The sequence below is a fragment of the Python bivittatus genome, unplaced genomic scaffold (genome assembly GCF_059951505.1).
Source record: "Python bivittatus isolate LINGU-HERP-01145 unplaced genomic scaffold, Pbiv_v1 ctg000340_np1212, whole genome shotgun sequence".
Taxonomy (NCBI): domain Eukaryota; kingdom Metazoa; phylum Chordata; class Lepidosauria; order Squamata; family Pythonidae; genus Python; species Python bivittatus.
The window spans coordinates 4,897,593-4,919,732 of record NW_028277056.1 but is presented as its reverse complement, the minus strand read 5'-3'; the positions used below and the strand labels follow the sequence as shown (position 1 = coordinate 4,919,732).

Below are 22,140 nucleotides of genomic sequence, written 5' to 3'. Positions count from 1 at the left end.
GGATACGTCCAGGAATCAAGCTCTCAAAGGAGGCTTTTTACATTTACACGTTAATTTACACATTCAATGGGTTGTGGGAACTCTGCCCTTACCTTAGCCCTTTGTGTAAAACAAGCCAGCGACCCAAGCCCAGCTTACAGACAGTACCTAGTCAATCCTGCTTGAGTTCAAGGAACTACGTAGGCACAGGCCTGGCTAGTACTTGGATGGGAGACCACCAGGAAATCACAGAGCTGCAGACTAGACTGGAGAAATTTACAGAGAAACAAGGCCCATCCCACCAGAAGGCAGAGGCAAACCGCTTGCCTCTTGGTGCTAAGAAAAGGACATAGAGACATCCGGGCTGTCACCAGTTTTGAATGGTTTCCACAGCCCGGAAGACCCACACCAGCCATCGTATGCCGGCCGTGAAAGCCTTCGACAATACTTTGAATCGTTTGTTAGAGCAGCGTTTCTGAACCTTGGTGACTTTAAGATGTGTGGGCTTCAACTCCCAGAATTCCCCAGCAATCGAGCAAGGGAACCAAGGGTTTATCTGCGATCAATCAGATCTATTAAAAATAATAGCAGCTGGATTCATACAGCAGGCTACACTCCACTCAAGTAGTTTTACCCTTGATTTTGGAGGGTTATAAGATACAGGTGGAACAAAGGGAAAATATGTGGTTGAAAGGATTGGCATTTACATTATAATCGTAAGGAGAATTTTTATAAAATGATGTATCCTTGGTATATGTCACCAGAGAAATTGTCTAGATTGTGTAAAGGTGGTTCAAATTTACGTTGGAAGTGTGAACAAGAGGAATGCTTGGTGGACCGGTAAAAAAGCCAGAAAGTTTTGGATTCAAACACATACACTAATTCAGAGGATTTTAAAGATTAACATGCAGTTGAAACAGAGGCTTTTCTTTCGGGACTGATAAACAGCTGGAAAAAAAGTCATGGAAGTTTGTTTTTATATACAACAACTGCAGTGAGATTATTGCATGCGCCAAGATGGAGATTCGGTACTACCACAATGGAGGAATGGCGGGCGAAGACGAACTTGCAGAAATGGCCAAACTGACTTCTTTGATTAAAGACGAGACAGGCATATCTTGGAGGTATGGCAGGCTCAATTCCGGACCGCCGCAATCAAGCGAATATTGCAATAAAGCAACTCACGTGGATTTTTTTGGTTTCCCAGTGCATATAAAAGTTACGTTTACACGATCCTGTAGTCTATTAAGTGTGCAATAGCATTAGGTCTAAAACAACTGATGTACATACATTAAAAAATACTTTATTGCTAAAAAAAATGCTCATCATCATCTGAGCCCTCAGCGAATCATCATCTTTTTGCTGGTGGAGGGTCTTGTAAAAAAACGCATTATCTGCGAAGCGCAATAAAACGAGGTAAGCCCACATCTACGTTTATTGCAGACTGGAAACCCCATATAGGCTTTTGGTGTGAAACAGAAAAAAATGAACTTATGATTTATGGTTTTGATTAGACAGGATAGATTATAGAAAAAATTGAGTTATGCTGTAACTGTAGAGCGAGAGGTAAATTTACAATCGTGCTTAAAACTGCTGTAAAGAAGATCGGAAGCTACCTCTTTGTGTTTCTTCTTTCTTTGCTTTGATCTCCCTTTTCTTTTTCTCTTTTGCTTACTTTATATTAGTTTCTATTAGTTTTTTTATCTTCTCTCCTGAAAGTTTTAATAAAATTGTATTTAAAAGAAAAGGGTGGAGCGGAAGGGGCGTGTCCTGCTACATGAACTCAGCTTGTTTGGTTAGTTTGCAATTTAATGTAATGGATGAACCGCAAACACAAGTTACAGGTGGTCCTCGGTTAATGACCGTTCATTCAGTGACCATTCAAAGTTGCGACTGTGCTGAACGAGTGGTACTTACGACCGGTCTTCAGAGTTCCAGCCGTCCCAGCACCCCCATGGTCACGTGATTGTGATCTGGGTACTTAGCAACCAGCTCGCCCTTATGGTGGTTGCAGTGCCCATGGTCACATGATCGCCATTTGCGACCTTCCCTCCCGGCTTCCCACAAGCAAAGTCACTCCTGTAAGTCACTCCCACTCCCGCCACTTTTTCTCCCGCAGAGGCCAGCTCTCATACTGCATAGTGTGTGCTGCGAAATCCCAGGGATCTTGTACTGTGTAGCATGCACCTGGCTGCCTGGCCACGCTCACACAGCACCACAACAGCCACCTGTGTGCCCTCCTACCCCTGGCAGCAGTTGCCCCTGGCCCAGCTGTGCTTGCACTGTGCTCCAGCAGCCATTTGGGTGCCTTCTCGCCCTCCAGAGCACCCACCCTGTGCCTGACCACGTTCGCACTGCAGCAACTTCTCCACCCGCCTGCCTACAAGCTGCCTGGGACCTACAACTTCCTGCCGGCTTCCCCATTGACTTTGCTTGTTGGAAGCTGGCAGGAAGTTGCAAGGAGGTCCTCACTTAACAACCCCCGATTCTCGCTTAATGGCAGCAATGGAGACTGCCGGGTTTGCCGTCACCAAGCGATGCGGTCACATGACGTCATGCTTTATGACCGCATCACTTAGCGACGGAAATTCTGATCCCAATTACTGTTGTTAACCTATAATTCAATAACAAAATTAAGAACATTGTGGAAATCTAGCCAATGTCCCACAAGATGTTCCGGACAGCCATTTGTCCATTCCTGCACTGAGTGGGGACTAGACTAGAAGGCCTCCAGGGTCCCTTCGAACACTAGGAGTCTATGATTCTTCCACCACTGGAGCTACTGTCAGAGATGCTGTGTCCCCTGCCAGCAGTGGGGAGCTGATACCATGGGGTTTGTATTTTCACAATCATGTAGCTTTCGGACTAATTTCAAACATTTTCTGCAGAAGGAGAAGTGACTCTTGTGGTCATATCTGTCAGTCCCTTCTGCTTGAGAGCATGTCAGAGTGAAAAAGAGAATTAAAACTCCCTTCCTCTCCTTAATTCAGCCCCACCGTTATGCACCCAAACAAAATACTACCAAGACCATGTGGGGCTTGATAGAAAAAAAGAGGATCCATTCTTGCAGAATGGGAACCCCCAGACTTTTTGCTCTACAAATCCACAGTTCCTTGCCCTGAACCATGCTGGTTGGAGGACCTTGGAAGTGAAATCAAGTTTCCTGAAGGACACCCCAGATCCATAGCTATCATCTCAGGTTTAAAGGGGAACGATTGAGGGTCGAGGAACCAAATGAACCACGCTCACAACCACTCTTTCCAATCAATCATTGTAACCCAGAATTGAAATATACAAAAAGATATAAATTAACCGTTTTTACAGAAGGCACATTTGTGGCTTTTTAAAAGAAGAGTCTCGTCATCTCCTTAGTCCTGTGTCACAAAACGTACGGTGCTACAGATCCGGGGCCGCTGTGACAACTTAGGACCTCTTTCTTGCTCAGCCCAGCTGCTCTGTGGTACTGGACTTCCCGAATCGTCTTGAGACACCTGATGTTCTTGCCTAAGGCCACACTTTTGATGGAAGGCAAGTATTTCAACATAGGTTTTGACAAAGTGGTTGCCACCCCTGTGCCCGACAGGTTGAGCTCTTGCAAAGAATTTAGGCTGTAAAAAACCTTGGGGTTCAAGGCTTTAATGTTGGGGTTATTGGATAAGTCAAGCACTTGGAGAGCAGATAGGTCTTTGAAGCTAAAAGGCAAAATGTCCAAGAGATGGAGAATCCCACTGAGGGACAAGTGCGTTAAGCCTTTCAGTCCCAAGAAGGCTCCTTTCTCAATTGAAGACACTGGGTTTCCATCAAGGTTTAAGTACCGAAGGGGAATTCCTTGAAGGTCTGGGATGCTCTTTAATCTGTTCCCCGAGAGATTTAAGCTTTGAATATTAGGAATGGTTTTATCTTGGTATCTCGACACCTGGCTGATTAAGTTGTTTGAAAGGTCAACGTTGATCGGTTTTCCTTGACCTTTGGATGCAAACACATTCAAGGTTACTTCCAAAAGGAGGTTGTTGCTGAGATCGACATCTCCCAGAGGCGACTGAGAGAAACAGTCATCGGGGATGGCTGCCAAAGAATTATGACTCAGGTCCAAAGACTCAAGATACCTGAGTCTTGAGAACGTTGTGGGAATCATCTTGGAGATTTTATTGTAGCTCAGGTCAAGGCCTACAAGAGTGGTGTAACCAGGCCCAGTCAACATGGACTGGTTGATGGATTCCAGATGGTTGGAGGATAAATCCAAGTAGGTCGTGTCCAGGGGAATGGGAACAGGCACTATGTGGGGTCCAATCCCACTACAGTCAACTTTGGTGAGGCTGAAGCTGTCAAAGAGACCAAAACTCTCCACTTCACAGTGGCATCTTGGAAAGCAAGTCCTTGAAGAGCCGAAGCACGGGAAAACTAGCAGCAACTGGAACCACACCAAGAAAGGCATCGCTGAAATCTGCAGAACAAAAACAAGAATGGAAAGAGTAGACATATCAGACGTGAATCTGGGGTCCCCATGGACATTCCTCAACGATGCCAATCCAGAACCTCCCTGGACAGTAACACGTTGGGAGATGGCTGGGTCCATCCTTGGCTCTTGATTCCTAACCTTTGTTTGGACAAATATAACTGCTAAAAGTTTTTGAGTTGCTTCCCCCAGTAGAGAATAGCCGTGGCACCCCTCAGGGGGATTAAATGACAGCGGAAAAGGAAATCCGGAGGGATTCAGCTGATCAGAGAATCGCATCCAGATTCTCTCTGGGATTGGGATTTGGCCCACCCGCTCTGTGGGCCATAGTGCAGAGGCCACGTGATTGTTCCTGTCCTCCTCTTCCTCCATCTCCTCCAAATTTGCCTGTACAAAGTTAACAGCACTGGGAAAAGAGGTTTTGCTCCGCCTGCCCCCCAAATGAACCAGGAACAATTTGGGACTCCACAGCCTCCAAACAGCGGGATGCCTTCCAGATGTGCTAGGCAACATGCTGGCTAGGAACAAAGGGAGCTATGGCCCAACACAGCTGGGCCCCAAATGGGCACATTGAGAGAAAGCCTGAACTGGCAGAGGATGGAAGACCAACTGGTGATGTCGTATACTACTTTATCTCAATGGAAATATTTGCTGGCCACTTCACCTCTAGAAGTTTGGGAATTCCACCCAGCTTCCCTTTGGCTCCAAACCCTGAATTGTTTAACAGATATGCCCCTTGATTTTGCAAAGGTCTTCCTCAATAGAAAACTGCTTTAAAAGTCCATGCACACACACATCCTTCAACAAGATCTAAATGAAAGAGCTCAAAATAGCCAGGTTTTGGGGTTGGGAGGGGTGGGGTGGGGGACTTGGGATCTGCAAGACACTCTGCTTATGTTCAGAAAGGCACTTTAAGTGGAATTAGCGAAGTATTTTTTTCCGCTGCATGATTTTCCCCTTCTCAAAGTATCAATCCTCTTGGATTTACTCCTCTGTTACTAAACTTTGAAAAAAATCTGCCTTTGCCCCCCTGGGGGGGGAAACTATGAAAGGGTTGCTGTAATTTAATAAATGGGAACATCCATTTCAAAAGTAAACTAAGGGAGCTGAAGGCTTCTCAACCATCCCATATATTGTTAGTCGTTTGGGAAGCAAATGTAGTTTTTAGCTCCACCGGTAAGGCCCATAACTTTAAAGTTGGCTGGCCGGTTTCAAACCTGAAATGACTGAAGTCCTGAGTGAATTTATAGGAATGGTCGTTTCAAGGAAGGAAGCGAAAGCGAGAGCAGGACGCCAATGGAAAGAGGGGAGGTGACAATAGGAATAAATTATATACAGTAGCCGCCGGAGGAGGAAAAGATGATTAACAGCTTCTATTTTTAAACAGGAAAGAGACATGCCAGCTCAAGGGTGAAAGAAGCAGCACAAGATAAATCAAAACCTCAAATGATGCTGCTTTTATAGCATTGCTATGCTGGCAAGAGAAACCCTTGAACGCTTCCCCGTTCTCCAAAACGTTTGCCAAGCTTTTATACCAGACCCCTGAGACTTTTCAGCCCATCTACCTGCATTCGAGACAGAATTCACAGCTCGTTAGGCAGGCGATTAAAGCCTTTGATGGTTTCCAGTCGGACCACTTTCAAAGGAAAGAACGTGAAACCAGCCTCACTACAACTCCCATGTTGTGCAGGCATGCCGGCTGGGGCTTGAGGTGGAAGACCCAGGCTGAAAGTCCTGCTTGCGCATCAAAGGAAGGAACGTAAAGCAGTTTCTCCAACTCGCTTTCCAATTTTCACACTTTTGTGCACAGAGGCTCACACCTGACCGTAGGGAAGCGATGGCTATCAGCAATGAGAAGTACAAGGCATACACACGCAAGTATTTACATTGTGTAGTCAGGGAGCAAGAGGGAGAAAACATTATCTATCTATCTATCTATCTATCTATCTATCTATCTATCTATCTATCTATCTCCCATATTTACACATCTTTTTAGAAATTAGTGTTGGGCCTAACAGGTTTACAGTCAGGCGAACACCTTATACTAAGCCACGATCATTTAACTCAGTGTTTCTCAACCTTGGCAACTTTAAGATGGGTGGACTTCAACTCCCAGAATTCCCCAGCCAGCTCTGCTGGCTGGGGAATTCTGGGAGTTGAAGTCCACCCATCTTAAAGCATGCTGGCTGGGAAATTCTGGGAGCTGAAGCCCACCCATCTTAAAGTTGCCAAGGTTGAGAAACACTGAGTTAAATGGATAAACCCACAACCAGCTATGCTAATTGATAAACCAGAGTTTATCAACCACAGTGGCTGGTTTCACCTACTGCACGAAACCCACAATCAAACAAGCAAGGGGTACTGTATTGCCTGCCTTCCACACCCCATAATATGTGCTTAGGAAAAAGCAATACAGTAGTAAGGCTAGAAAAGCATCAGAGACCCCAGTGGGCTGTCTCCGGGCTGGGAGAAAGCCCTGGTCCTCCAGAACTGCCCAATTACAGCTCCCAGCACCCCTTGCAGGGCACATGGAGAAAGATGCTGGGTGTTGTAGTTCAGCAACAGCTGGAGCAGCATTGCTCAACCTCAGCAGCTTTAAGATGTGTGGACTTCAGCTCCCAGAATTCCTAGGAAGCAGCAGTGCTGGCTGGGAAATTCTAGGAACTGTATTCCCAACCTTACTTCGGTATCTTCCAGACAGGCTGGACTTCACTCCCAGAATTCCTGGCTAGAAGCACTGCCGGCTGGGAAATTCTGGGAACTGTATTCCCAATCCTAATTTGGTACCTTCCAGTTAGGCTGGACTTCAACTCCCAGAATTCCTGGCTAGAAGCAGTGGTGGCTGGGAAATTCTGGGAACTCTCTATCCCCAACCTGATGCCCTCCAAATGGGCTGGGACTGCAATTCCCAGCACTGTCTGGGAAATACCAGGAATGAAGCCGGTTCCAGGTTGGGGAAGGCTAAATTGCGTGGGTCAACACACAAGGACTCCCAACAAAGCTGTTCGGAGGGCCCAGCCCCTCCGTAGGAACAAAGGAGCAGGCATTTGCTTCCCCGGCTGAAACTGGAGAAGCACCACCCTGCGCCGGCCCGGTTGCTGGGCCTCCCAGGCGCCCCCTTGTTCTGTCCCCCTCTCTCCTGCAAAGCAGAGATGAAAACCAAGCCAAGCCAGCAGGCTGCAAGTTTTGGCTTGCAAGGCCTCAAGAGAAACTCGGGGCTGGGGAAGACAAATGGATGAATCGGCGCTGGTTTCCCAGCACACACCCTTTTCCATCCAGGGTCTGCCGCGGAGGGCAGGGGAGCAGCCAGCTGAGGCAGCCAGGACTGCCTTCCCAGGAGGCGGTGAGAGGGATCGCGGCCGCCGAATCAAAGGAGAGGAGGCCAAGAGGCCAAGGATGGCCCTTTGCAACCTGCTTTGTGAACAAGAGGCCAGAGCTGTATCTGAGCAGGGGGCAAAGCTCAGCTGGGTTTCCTAGTCGTGGCAGCTCCACAGGGCCGGCCTTAGCTCTGCGTTGGGCGAGAAAACGCCCAGACGCCCCAGAGGATGGGGTTGATTTTCCCCCTTCAAAATCCTTTTTTTTTTTTAAAGCACTCACCTAACAAAACTAGATCTTAAACAGAGAGCAGTGCCCATCCATGTGCGTCATCTATGCGGTTTTCTCAGCTAAACTTCTGGGAGGGTCAAACTCAGGCTCAGAGGTGGTTTCTTTAGCGTTCAAGAATGCTGGGTAAACCCAAGGCACTTGGTTAATTCAGATAACCATGATCCCGTTAACCATAGATCCTGTGAGCACAGCAGAAGGTGCCACTCTGAACACAGGATCTTGGGGACAACCACAAGCAAGATCAGATGGTGACCCTAATTCATCTCCAGTTCCCTGCCTGAGTCCTTTGCAGGCAAATCGGCCTTACGGGATTGTTGTGAGATTAATTCCACGTTTGCAGCAGTGACCACGTTCTTTAGAGCAACGTTTCTCAACCTTGGCAACTTTAAGACGGGTGGACTCCAATTCCCAGAACTCCCCAGCCAGCATGACTGTATACTTGGTTAAAGGTAAGCTATTCCTCTTAGATTCACACACACTAAGCCATAATCTGGTTTGCTTGGGTCTGGTTAGTCGTCATGTGCCTCACTGAAGCTTGCACACCATGGCTTCGTAGTGAACCTAGACAGGCGTTGCTTATTGAAACAAACTCAGTTAAGCAAACCAAGGTTGCAATGTACGAAATCAGCACCCACATGAGATAAAAATACTGTTCATTTTGAAACAGGGTTGAGTACAATGCAACTGCTAAAAACCTGAGGCCCAGTTCGAGCTGCAGCTATGGTTTAGTCATCAAACCATGGTTAAGTAAATCTCAGCATAGTATAAAACAAACCACAGTGTCCTATGTTCAAGGACTGTCAGCTAGACTGGGAAATTGAAGAAAACATCTGGGAGTATCTTTATGTCAACCCAACTAGGTAGCAGCCCCTACCTAACCTTAGCTAATCTTGAAAACCTAAGTGGAGTCCAACCTCATTACTAGTTGGATAGGAGACCACCTGGAACACCCACAACTGCACAAAGAGATCAAGATTTTGGAAAACATCCCAGAGGAAAACAAAGGCAAGTATACTTTTGCTAAGAGAAATCTCCTGGGACATTTTCCCAAAGTCGCCAGGAATCAAACTCAGTTGAAAAATACTTTACTTCTGATCTTTGAATTAAACGGGAGTTGTTCATTCAGTTAGGTATGATGAACTCACGCTAAACTCTGCACCCAAAAGCAAACCTTCTCATCTGTTCATACCGAGTTACTCTCTGGAGATTAGAAAGTGCTGGCGGCCAAAGTGTTAGGAGCTAATTACTCCCTGTGTTGTAAAAAGTGTTATGTGTTGCAATCCCACCTGATTACTATCTGGGTATTAAAAATGCCAGCGTTAAGCGGGCAACCATAAGCTCGTTCTTCCCCACTGACTGGCTGGCTAACTTGGCCCATGCCAGGAAAAGGAGACTATTTCAAGCTAGAACAGCAGCGCCCTTAGCCACGGAGAAGACGCACTTCAAAAAATGGGGGGAAGGTAAGAAACCATTTTCCCCCCTGCCAAAAATGCCATCAGTTCTAGAGCAGAGTCAAACATCCACACCCTGTGGCTGCCTTTCTACTGCTGGCAAAATGACACTTGGTTCAAGGACTCAGGGACTGTGCTCACACAACCCGCTGGCGATTGACTTAGCCCATCTTCTGGTTCACATATTAGGCTGAACCTGAACCTAACCGACTGGGTTTTGTTGGTGAAATGTGCTAAGCCCCCCAACCTCACCCGGGTGAACGCCAACCAAGCCGAGCGCATTTTGCAAATGCACCAGCTACGTCTTCAGAGGACCTCTTTAAATACAGATTTTGCAGATCTGGGCTGTGAAAAATACAGAGGACCAAGAGGTAGCCACAAAGAGAGAGACACGACGTTAATTCTTGGCTGTCCTCTAGCGGTCCTCCAGATGTTTGCAACTCAGATCCAAGAGTCTTAATTCTGCATATGGGTGATCCCCAGCAAAGAAAACCCCCACTGTGCCCCCCAAACCTGAAAAATCCTGGCCATCTAGTTATACCCTGACTTTCTCTAAGACGTTCAAGGTGATTTTACAGGTTACTTTATTTTTACGAAGTAGGTTGGACGAAGAGATGTGAATAGCCCAGAATGACCCACCAAACTCCTTGGTCAAATAGGGGCTTGAAAAATCTTCTCCCCAGGCCCACTCCAGCCTCCTACCCCACCTCAGTCAAGATCTTTAATCCCTGTTGCCATCTGGAGTACCTAAATCTCTTTAGATGAGCACCGAGATGCCTCTGAGATTAAGCAGACTGGCAATCTTTCCAGGGTCTGGGCACCCCTGGATCATTTTGCAAATGCTGCGGGCATGGCCTGCAGAAAGAAAGGATCAGAAAGTGCCTCTGGATTAAGCCCAAGAACAACCCAAAAGTGAAAGTGCGCCTTCTCGCTTGCATCCCCAAGGTAGACTTCCTCCGATGCTGGAGGCTCTGCAAAGCCTCCTGATTAGGAGCTATTGGCAACCTTACCTTACCCTCCAGGTAACACAGGTCCCTCTTCAATCTCCCGGATGACACAAATGGTGACTTCCTTCCAGATGATGATTTGTTCTGGTCTGCCAAAGTTCTAAGCAGATTCCCAGAAAGCCACAGGATCAACCAGAACCTGGCTATCGGAAAGGGAGCGGGAGGTGAATGGTGCTAAACGATATTGCACCTCTTTTGGTAAGACGTGTCCCTGGGCATTCCCCTGCCGTGGCTTCTGGGGGAGAAAAAACGGTTGCGTTGCGAAAGGTGAAGGAAGAAGGAGACGAATCCGGATAGCAGCGGTTGGCCCTGAAAACTTTTTGCATTATGCAAGCCGAGACTTTCTAGCTGCGGCGGCCAGGCTGGGTATTACAGCCACACCTCAGCCACACCTTGGCCGTTGCCCAAAACCCAACAATCCTTTAAGCCAGCAAAATGCAAAAGGCTGGATCAAACACCCCCGCCGGATTTCAGACTGGCAGCTGCAGCAAGGAAGGTAACCCTTAATTCCAAGGTGCCATCGGGACTTCCTTGTGTTAATTTCCTGCCTTTTGATTCTGCTCTTTACAGAAATGCCTCCTGTTTGCCATTTGGCTTTTACAGCACCGGGGCTGGCAGGAGAAGCTTCCGGCGGCAGATTAGGAAACTTGTGATCTGCTGCTTGAGAGATTTACCACCTGTCTGATGGGTGGGCCGGCTCCAAACCAACCAAAGGGCTTGCTATGTCACCAGACTTAACCTCCGACTCTTATCTTCGCAAAGGTCCTGGGAGGAAGCACTCTGCGACGGAAGAAAAGGATCTTCCCCTTCAAAACTTTCTGCCAAGGTTATATTCAACCCAGGCAGGCTCAACCATGGGAGCAAAGATGCTGCCACCCTCATTGTGGGGGTGGGCACAAACATAGCACTACAGAGAAGGGTTTAAGCATTGGCTCCCCACCAAATGCCTTTCCCTTCCAGCACTGAGATAAAAACTATTTTTCTAGCTTGGTTCATGGACCCCACAGTTGAACCAAGAACAGTCAGGACAAAGAACCTAGTTTTCTGTTGTTGTTTTTTAAGTCTACAATTAACACTCTACCTACTACTCTACACTACCAAGACTGGCATCCTCCAGATATCTTAAATTCTCATCCTACCCGACCTGCATGGCAGTCCATAATGCTGCTGGAAACAGTTATTCAGCCTGGTTCCTGAATGAACCCATTTTCTGTATTCGCATGATATGCAGAGCATTAATTACCCCCCAATGGGCTGGGTTCACATGTTGCACTAGGCCACCCAAAAAACAACCCCCCTCCCCAACTGAACCCAAGTTAATGTTAACGAAGCTCATCACGCGGTGCAAATACATTTTCTAGGTCTTAACCTGCCTTGGTTAGGGGTGTTGCCTAAACACAATCCTTCTTTAAGTAAAGTTACAAAGCTGGCTGCTTTGAGCTCATCTGCAGAAGAGAAAGAAACAGGACTTTTCCTGCAAGTCACGTGCCCGTCTATTTTAACCAACGTCAGGTTATTTCCGACAGGCTGTTGCATCCCCAAATCCAGAAGGTACATTGCTAAACAGCTGAGATTAAAAAAACAAAACAAAAACCCAAGTTCCAAACGGTAATTGCATGCAGACTTCCTCCATCGCTGGAGTTAGGGCTGACTTCAAGCACAGCTAGGACTGGAATACTGGAAAGGCGCTGAAAAAAATTGACCCAAATCATCCAGTCATTTTTTAAAAATGCCTGGCAGAAGGTTTGTGTTCACCCTCCCTGCACACAAACACACACACGCGCACACACACCTTTCTCTTTTTAAAGTTTAAGAGTTCCCAGATTATTTCACTTTTATCGAAAACTTGGCAAGGGGCTGCCTGCCAGATGCTGCTGTCTCCCTTCCCCCCTTGCTTGGAGTCAGGAGAGACCGGGAAGCAAATGCACAAGGCCTATTTGTCTTAAAACCTCTCCTGGACTCCCTCCTCCTGCTGGCTTTGCAACCCACTTAAGGAGGAGGAGGAGGAGGAGGAAAGCCAACAGACCAGCTAAGGGAGAGAGGGAAAAGTCTCCTGGAAAAACATCTGGTGTCAGAGAACCACCACCGAGCAGCGTGGAGACCTTTCGAAACTAGCCAACGGGGTTCCGAGGTGGAATCTGCGGCTGCAAACCAGGGTTATTTTACTGCATTCATCTCACCGTTGTTATTCTGCAGCTAAGCGTGCCCAACAGGGTTAACTGAACCAGGTTTAACTCCTCGGATCTCATTTCCTGAGCTCCCGTGACATCCTGGGCCATAGACGCATCCCGCTGCCCGGGCGAGCCTAATACGCCGGCCAAAACGCGGTTGACTTGTTTGGGGTTCAGCGCTGGCCACTTTTACCCCATCGCGTTTTCTGTTTCTTCTGTGGTTGTTTTTAATGGGATGTTTGGGAACGAGAAGGGGGAGATTTCAACATCAGCACCATCCAGTTCCAATCGTTCCACCAGATCCGATCTGCACGGGGCACTTTTACACTCTGACCCAGGATGGCCAATTGGCTTGGACATTTTCCCCGGCTACATGATACAGGGTTTCTTAGATGATACAGGGTTTCTCAGAGCGCATTCTGTGAGCCTTGCCCCTGTGGTTTATAAACCATGGTTTATGGTTAAGTGTTACAGATTAAGCCACCGGGGATATTTCCTTGTTCTTATTCTGCATTTTCCTCGCTAGGTTTTCAACGAGGAGCAGAGAAGAGGAGAAGGTGGAGGCTTTCAACTGCAATGGCCAGGCGCATACAAAATCTTCAGCCAAAACCAAACCATTCCTGCCAACAGCTGTGTTCTCCCATTTAACCCAGCCATAGGATGAATTCATGATCTGGGTTCACACGAAACCTATAGGATGGGATTCATACAATACGCCTGGCTAGGAAAAATATTAATCAAGTTTAAAGCTAACCAAGTTTATCAGGAAGAGCAAATGTGGTTGCTAAATTTTTAACTGACTTGCTCAAGGGTATCGTGTGTTCTCAGCTGATCATCTTTGCCACTGTCATCATTTTCCCAACAGGCCAAGGAGAAAAGTTTGGCTCAGAAGTGAAAGAAGGCTGAATGTTAGTTTGGAGAGAAAATTGGGGTGCAATTTGGGAGGGGGTACCCTGTTCCCTCTTGACTAAGAACTGGCTATGTTTGCAACCCACGTAAAGGAGCAGGTGAGCTATTCCCCATCCAGTCCCCTTGGAACATGTTGAGCCGGGATTGCAACTTGCAAGGTTTCCACTCAACATAGCCACAGCGACGTTGGAGGCTGAGCTTTGCTGGAAATGCCAAGGACTCCACAGAAGACTTTCCGCAGGGAGTAAAGCAGGTGCCTTTCAACCAAGCCAAAGTCTGTCTCTTCCAGGCCTTGATGTTAACAAACTCTCCAGGGCTCTGTTTTGTCACCACTAACCAGCTTTGTCCATTGCCCAAAACCAAGATCTGCTTAACCATGACATCGAAACCCCATGCGAATCCAGAAACCACGCTGTGCAAACCACCATGGCCAAAACCAGATCAGTTAGGCTTTAATGATAAGTCACCACCACGCATGACTGTGTTTGCCGGTCAAACAACATATTTCCTTCTCTGACAAAGCAGAGGTCGGTCTTCCCTGATTGGCGTGGAGGACATCAACAATTTTCCTTGCTCATTCCTACGAGTGGTGCAAAATTGTCCGTTGCCCACATCGTATCACAGCTCCGCTCTCTGAACCCCGTCCCCAAAGGTGAAGTTCAACCCTTAGCCACCAGCAGGTTGGCCTCAGAAGAACTGGAAGAGAGCAGCTATGTTGAAAATCCACAATTAAAGCTTTTTTTCTTAGCTTTTGCTTACATATTTCCAGCAACACCTAAAACACCCCCAACAACTGAAGCTATGATATTAGTTTAGGTCAGTGTTTCTCAACTTTGGGAACTTTAAGATGTGTGGACTTCAACTCCCAGAATTCCCCAGCCAGCCATGGCTGGCTGGGGAATTCTGGGAGTTGAAGTCCACACATCTTAAAGTTCTCAGGGTTGAAAAACACTGGTTTGGGTAGACAAATGGGCTGAATTCACACCACATGGGTAACTAGCTGATCAGAAGACCACCTACACCCTTGCAGCATGTTAAACGTGAAGGATAAGCTGCAGAAGCCGCACTTCTTGGGCAGCATTCTCCTTCCTCTGCCAGAGTCCTAGCAAATCCCGATTAGGTTTAAAGCGCTAAATTAGTAGGCCAGGGTTCCTGCTATTTTGGTCAACAAGACCAAACTAAGCCCCTGGTGCATGTTGGTTCAAAGCATTACTCACTTCCAGAGTCTGGAATCTGTGTTGATGACTAATCCATACTTTGTGATAGTTTGGATTTTTCAAGCCGTTTTCAAAGTGTTTATTTTTTAAATTACAGTGATCGTTGCTTTTCCCCCTGAAAAATAAACCTTTAAGTCTTGCACCTCTTCTTTCTTTCTCCAGTGAATGTCTTGTGAAGGCACACGTGCAGGTTGGCACGCTTGTGTGACTCACTAGCAGACTACCAATGCATTTCAGAGCAGTATTACCTAAGATTTCACAACAGTGCTTTATTGGACCAGTCCCTTCCGCAGCTAAACTTTCATTAACTGCTTCTGATCTGCCCCTTTATTGGATATCCATATTGATTTCAACTGATCTGTATGGTTAAGCCACCCAAAAAAAACCTTAGAAAAAGCCCAACTCTGAATAAAATCTGTTCTAGAATCAGAGAAGATGGCTGTTCATTAAGTGTGAAGATGGCCACAGCCACAAAGCTACAGTTCATTCAATGCAGCCCCTTGCTGGAGAGTAAAACAGGACAGGGCATTGGAGTCATCATGCGCAGGACTGGGATGGAGAAGATCTTTCAAAAAATCATTGCTAAGAATTCTCAGCGTATTTCCTCCCATGTCTTCAGGTCAGCAGTGATCATTCTGTTTCCAAGATCTCAGCCTCAGATCTGGTTCAAGGAACAGGGTTTCTTTGGAGTGACACCCAAAGTAAAATGGGGAGGGGATGCAGTTAGGGGAATAACCTGCTGGAGAGCTCACAACTCTTTGGGGAAAGCAAATGCTGGATCAAAATCCAGCTGGTCCAATTCAGCCAAGTCACCAAGCCGACATGCAAAATGACGCTCCCTTCCAGTCTTCTCATCTTCACCTGGGAGTTCCAAGCTTCAGTCACTGGGTCTGAAAACAGAATTGCTAACACTGTAATGATTATGGGCCATCAAGTCAGAGTTGATTCTCAATGATTCCACAGATAGATTTTCTCCAGGAGGATCTGTCCCCAACCTGGTCCTTCAGGTCTTCCAACAGGGCACCCATCACCACTGAAACGAAGTCCGTCCACCTTGCTGCCGATTGTCCTTCTTCTCCTCTTTCCCAGCATCACAGCCTTCTCCAGAAAGTTAGGCCTTCGTATAATGTGTCCCAAGTAGGATAATTTGAGCCTGGTCATTTGGGCCTCAAGGAAGAACTCTGGGTTGACGTGTTTGATGATCCTTTGGTTTCTTGGCTGCCCACGGTCTTCTCAGGAGTCTTCTCCAACCCCAGAGTTCCAAAGCATGAATACTCCTCCTCTCCTGCTTCTTCAAAGTCCAACTTTTGCTTCCATAAAGTAGCACAGGAAATACCATGGCTTGCACAATTCTGATTCATAATACTGCAACACCCTTAAGTCAGCCCTTAGAATCAGCACACAATTCTGGTTTCTGCACCTCTAGAAGATACTGGAAAGCTTGCAAAAGAACTCCCCCCCCCATGGGCAAATCATAAGATTTGGGGCTGAGAATTTGCTGTCACCATCAGGAGTGGCAATGGCCCCAATGCTGACATTTTGAATGGGCTCTGGACAAACTGAAGGAGAATTGGGTTCCTCATCTTAATCACTGGTGGAATCCCAGGTTGCTTCTCTTAAGGAGCAGCGCTGAGAACCGAGGAGGGACGAGGGCAACTGAACCCCTGCCCCACTTGTAAACTTCCCCAAATGTACTCTGCTCATTGCCAAGGCAGGTCTGGAAGGATCCTTGGCTTGATCCTGCCCTGGGGCCCTTCCTTGTTCTATTTATATAGGAACCTTGCTGGAATGTATTTTAATTCATATTTATTCTATTTTAATTAATATTCTGTCTACTGTAAACCTCCCAGAGTTGCTCTGCAGGAGATGGGTGGTGATAAATTTGAAATGTAAATAAATAAATAAAGTCATTTCCCCAGAGATGTATTTTTAATGATATGCTTTGTCTTAGTGGCCCCCTGTCCACACCTAAGGCAAGGGTTGAGTTCACTTCAGTTGGGGGGAGCCACGTTGTTTGAAAAACCGAAATCTCAATGCTCCAGAGCCATCAGCTGGAGCCTCTGCAAATACCTCCATTCCAACTTGTGCCGAGAAGATGCGTCGGAATATTTCACGCACAGGCTGCCTCCCTGCTGCCCTTCCACGAGGCCATTAAAATCATTTTATTTAGGGTAGCTTTTGAAGGATGGCCGTTGATCTGGGCAGCTGTTGGGAGTGGGAATGGGGAGTATACTATAATTTGTTTAATTTGCTATGCATTTGGCTTTTAGGACATGTTAGAAACTGCCCAGAGTCTTATGGTTAGGTGGCCTGCAAACAATTGAAAGAAACAAATAAAAGCAGAGAAGTCCGCGCTTGGTGAGTTGTAGGCGTTCTTCCAACTGCATTCATATAATTTAGACCAGATAAGGAGCTATTCTGTTGCCACTATTGTTAAACAACACACTTCCAGGAATCCTAAGGAATTTAGAGACGACCTTGGGAAAGGTATGAAAGAACATGAATGGGGGATTTGTAGAAAAGGTTACCCGCCTTGACTTTGTTTAACGTAAGGTGGGACGGAGAGAAACTTGGGCAGGCTTTCAAGGTGGACGTCAGCCCTTCAAGGTAGGCCAGGTCAAGAAACAGACACCGCAGGGATGTCCCTTTATTGTTGGGGGGCCGGAGAACAGGATCTTGAAAGCCTGCCCAAATTTCTCGCTGCCTCCTCTTACACTAAACAAAATCAAGGTGGGGTTCCTTTGAGTTTCTGTCTCAATTTGACACTGCAATCTAGCCCATAACATTTCTATAACCCACATGGAGAACCCCAGTTATCATGCAGAAAACTAATACAGAATAACAACAAGTCTGATGTGACGGCTGTGCCAGTTGGGGGTGAGGAAGATGCCCTGCCACGCATCCCGGACTGTAGGAAGAACCCACGCCACTTACCTTCTTAATCTGTACCTCTTGAGAGGCTGACATATCAGAAATCTTGATTTGTTCCATCATTGCTTGCCAAGACTCCATGCTTGGCTGTGCCCAGAAATGCCTGCAGGATCTGACCCTTTCGTCCAAATGACAAAAGCCATCACTGTGCACGCTCCTCACCCCTTCGTGTGTATGTGCAATGTCACAATGAACGTACAAAAGGGGCGGAGCTCCCAGCCCAACATTGCTTCCATCAATTGCCCCTCTTTATCCCCCTCGTGCGGATGCCTCTGGTTGCACATCATACTCAGATGGCAGTCGGGAACCTAGAGCCCCCCCAGATGTTTGGAACAGCAATTTCCATAGCCTTTTGCTGCTGATCTACGTCTAGGAGCGTGCAGAGTGCAAGTCCAGGAGAGGGCACCAGATCGTCCCATCCATGCCAAAAACCAGGATTCCCAACCTCACATGGCCCAACGTCCCTCATTTTAGGACAAAGCCCAGCAAACTATGTTATAACTTTTTATGCCAGGTAAGCCAGTTTCTATCATGCCAACTGCTCTTGACTGCAAACAGTCCCGATGCCCTGCTTTAATCCAGACAGGAAAGGCAACATGTCAGGCTACTGCTGAGCTTGGAAGATTCACTTTTTAACCTCTCGCAAGTTTTACCTGGAAACTGGGAGTCTCCCCAGCTTTATTTACCAGATTCCTTTTAACCTCATCATCATTTATGGAGAAAATATGAAAGTGTCCGGAATGCTCCTCCCCAGGGCACACACCTTTCCCCTTGGGAAGGGAGAGACGATTAGGAGGAAGAGGAAGAAGGGGAGAAGGAAACTGTGATGCAAGGAGGGGGATTAAAAAAGAGAAGGGAGCCGTACTTGCGCAGGGCCTCGAAAATCCAGATGCCAACTGCATTACTTGCAGCCCTGGCAATTACTAAGATGCACAGATACAGAGGTAAAAAAGCAGTGTGTAGGGAATGCATTCAGACTATTTACAACAGGAAAGATGGGTCTTTTTGTGCTTCTGCTGGATTCACACAACACGCTAAATCCTGAACTTCACAAAACACCGTTGCTGTGTTCATGTAAGATGGGACGCTTAGACAAGGAAACCAGGTAAGATAACGTCTGGGTTCCCATCTCAAAGGTGGCATTGTGGTGAAGGTGTTGGATTAGGAGTGGGGATATGATCCAATCCACCCTCAGCCACGGGCGCTCAGAAGCAGTCGCTCTCTCAGCTCAAACAACCTCACAGGGTTATTTCCACAGGGAAAAATAGAAGGAGGGAATGCCCTGAATGCTGCCTTGAGCTCCCAAATGAAAGGTGGGATATACAGGTCGTCCTTCTTTAGCAACTGCCTCGTTCAGCGACTGTTCACAGTTACGATGGTGGTGAAAAAGGAATTTTGCAACCCATCCTCATATTTTTGACTTTCACGGTCTGTAAAGCAAAAGAAAGCTGAAGGAAGATCATAAGCACAGTGGCGGTTTCACTTAGCGACCGCTTCGCTTGATGACTGAGTGGCCGGTCCCAATCATGGTCGCTAAACAAGGACTACCTGCATACCTAATAAACATACAAGCTACCATGGCACAAACACACAGCTAAGGTGCACTGGGAAAAGCAGACCTGATGTAGAAATTGCACTGAGCATTTGGTATGCAGATAAGATTGGGCTTGTTCACACATGCATCTGTCTCGCCTGACTTCTCCCCCAAGCAGAATGGGAGGGCAGAAGGGCTTGGCTAGGTGTGAGAATACTTACTTGCAAAGGTTTCTGGTTCAGTCCTACAGCAATTCCTGCCCAAATTTCAGGGAAGTCCTTACGAGGCAGTTTGACTGGTCTAGATAAATGTTTCTAACGAGGGAGTAAGAAGGGACCACACTACTGTATTTTAAGGCACAGAATGGCTATCTCTGAGGAACAAACCCTGCAAGTACAAACCCAGCCAGTCAGGTCGGAGCCTATCCCGTTTCTTGCTGTGCTAGATTATTCCTTGTGAGGAATTGAGTGCGGAGCAGAATGTGAACTCTTGTGGCGCAATCCAGACCCCAGTTTAGAGCTCTACCACACTGGGGGCAGATGCAGAGCAAACAAGAGTGCATTTGAGGCAATGTAAAAGTTTATTTCCCACACACAGACAATTGCCAAACATCACACAACCAGAAGCAACAATGAATGTGTGTATCAAGCCTGCAAGTGTGTACATGCTGGCTGGGGAACTCTGGGAGTTGAAGTCCACCCCTCTTAAAGTGGCCAAGGTTGAGAAACGCCGCTGTACAGTACAGTATTTGTGTTGAATTTACATTTCACTTCTTCAGGAACTCAGGATATAGCACTACCTCCAGCAATTTTCCCCCAAACAACAACCTTGCAAGGTAGATCCGCCTGAGAGAAACTGATTGGCCCAAGGCGACCCCATGAAGTGGTTCCCAGGCATGAGCCACAATTCACCCTCTCCAACTGTGGATCTTAACACCCCTAACAAAAAAACAGCCTCCGAGACTCCCTCGTAGGGAGTTTCTATTCACATTTGAGATACTCTGGCAAAAAAAACCCTTAGCCATCTCCTTTCCCCCATCTCACCCAAACACCCTTTTATTTGCACACCTCTCCATCCAGACCTCTGCAACGTTTTGGTGCGGGTCTTCCCCAACCAGGTGCTGGGCACGATGGCAGTTGTAGTCCAACCCACGCCCAGGACCCCCCTTTGCAGGAGAGTCTGCTAAAAGATCACCCACATTTTCTTTTAGTTGGGGACACACCTCTTCACTGGGCAGAGGGTTGGCAACCTCCCTTCGCCTCTTTTACCCAGGTCAGAACACACACACACACACACACACTTTCACGCAAGCTGACCTGGTTAACCTGCACCGCCCACTTCGGCGAACCCTGATCGTTTGCGGAGAGCGCGTCTTAACGGGTCGGGCGCGGCGAAGCCCCTGCCCGCCTCCGCTCCGCTCCCTCCGGCCACCCGGCGAGGGGCGCCCCGCGGCGGCCGCTGCGAAGTTCCAAGGCGCGCTTCCGAGTCTCCTCTCGCAGAAAGGGGGGATGCCCCCTCGCCCCCCCCAACCCGCCGAAGAGCGCGATCCGGAGGAGCTCCGTCCGTCCAACGCGCTTTTAAAAGCCAGCAAAGTTTCTGTCTTTCTCTTTCTCCCGAGGCGCGGCGGGCAGGCGGGCGCGGAAGAGCCGGGATGCCGCCGCCTCCTCCTCCCCGCCCCGCCCCGCCCCGCCCCACCCCAGCCGGCGGCTCGTCCGAAAGCGGGCCGGCGAGGGGCGCGGGGGATGCGGAGGAGCAGGCGCCGGGACCCGCGCCCGCGCAGCCCGCCCCGCCTCGCCCGGGGGCCGAAGGGCTTCCCCACGAAGGGGCGCCCGGCGGAGCCAAGCGCCGCCAAACTCACCTTTGCACCGGGGCACCCGGCGAGCTCTCCCTCCATCTCGTCCTCCGTCCCTTGGCTCAGCCCCGGCGAGAAGCGGCGGCGGGGGGGGCGAGCGTCGCCCGGCGGAGGAGCGGTCAGTCAGTCGGCCGGCCAGCCAGCCGGCCAGAGCGCGCGTTCGGCGGCCGGAGGAGTCCCGGGGCGGCTGGCAGCCCTCGCGAAGGCGCCGCCAGCTGGCTTTTAAAGTCCTCCGCCAGCGCGCGTACTCGAGCTCTCCCCTCCCGCGCGCGCGCCCCCTTCGGCGCCTGCCCGCCCGCTCTCCCCGCCCGCGCCCCCCGAAAGCCCCTTCGAAGCGCGGCCCCAGCAGTCCCCGCTGCCGCCGCCGAGGGAGCGTCTCCAAAGTGCGCGGCTCCGCTCGGCGCGTTCACAGGGCGGGCCGCCGCCTGCTGCTGCTGCTGCTGCTGCTGCTGCTGCTGCTGCTCGGGGAGGAGGGGCTTTCCGGGGGGAGTCCCTCCGCGGCTGGAGAGGGGCCTGCGTTCCAGGCGGCGGCCGAGGGGAGGGGAGGGGAGGGGCGGGGAGGGGCGGGTTGGGGCCGCGGCGTCGGGCCGAGCGAAACTTTCCAGCAGATGGAGGCGCAGGAAGGAACATCTGGAGGGGGTTGGAGGCCCCGCTCGGCTCTTCTCCAGCGGGGTCGCTTGGGAGAAAGCCTCGGGAATTCTGGGGGCGGGGGAAGGCGGTGATCCCGGGCTCCGACAGCCCCTTGAGGTTATTCAGCCCCACTGCCTCCGCCCCGGCTCATGGGCCTCCAGCACTCCGCCGGATGGGATCAGCCCTGAGCATGTGCAGAGTGCACTCTGCTCCCCGGCCCAGGAGTGTTGGCCAATGAGGCTGAACCAGGCGCTCAGACGTGGGTGCCTTTTTTCTCCCTAAAGGCACAACAAGCCACGTTTCACACTGCAGGGTAAACCAAGTCAGCAAATAGCTGTGCAGACATGTGAGTGCCCTGGTTAAGCCTAGTTAGTGTTAATCTTGTTTTTTTGTGCGT

The 22,140-nt window shown here is 48.8% G+C and overlaps 1 protein-coding gene across 3 annotated transcripts; it reads right to left on the bottom strand.

Annotated features, from left to right (window-relative positions):
* Positions 1-1,317: 1,317 nt before the first annotated feature.
* Positions 1,318-21,496, bottom strand: TSKU (tsukushi, small leucine rich proteoglycan). 3 transcript variants are annotated; one of them, XM_007440003.3, is made up of 2 exons: positions 20,578-20,879; positions 1,318-4,423 (listed from the first exon to the last, which is right to left on the bottom strand). In XM_007440003.3, the coding sequence occupies exon 2, from the start codon at positions 4,412-4,414 to the stop codon at positions 3,359-3,361; it is 1,056 nt and encodes a 351-aa protein (XP_007440065.1). In that variant the 5' UTR covers positions 4,415-4,423; positions 20,578-20,879; the 3' UTR covers positions 1,318-3,358. The 3 variants fall into 3 exon arrangements, with proteins under 3 accessions (XP_007440065.1, XP_007440064.1, XP_087996596.1); XM_007440002.3 differs by lacking the exon at positions 20,578-20,879 and adding an exon at positions 10,503-12,223; XM_088140470.1 differs by lacking the exon at positions 20,578-20,879 and adding an exon at positions 21,120-21,496 and having other exon boundaries at positions 1,320-4,423.
* Positions 21,497-22,140: the final 644 nt, after the last annotated feature.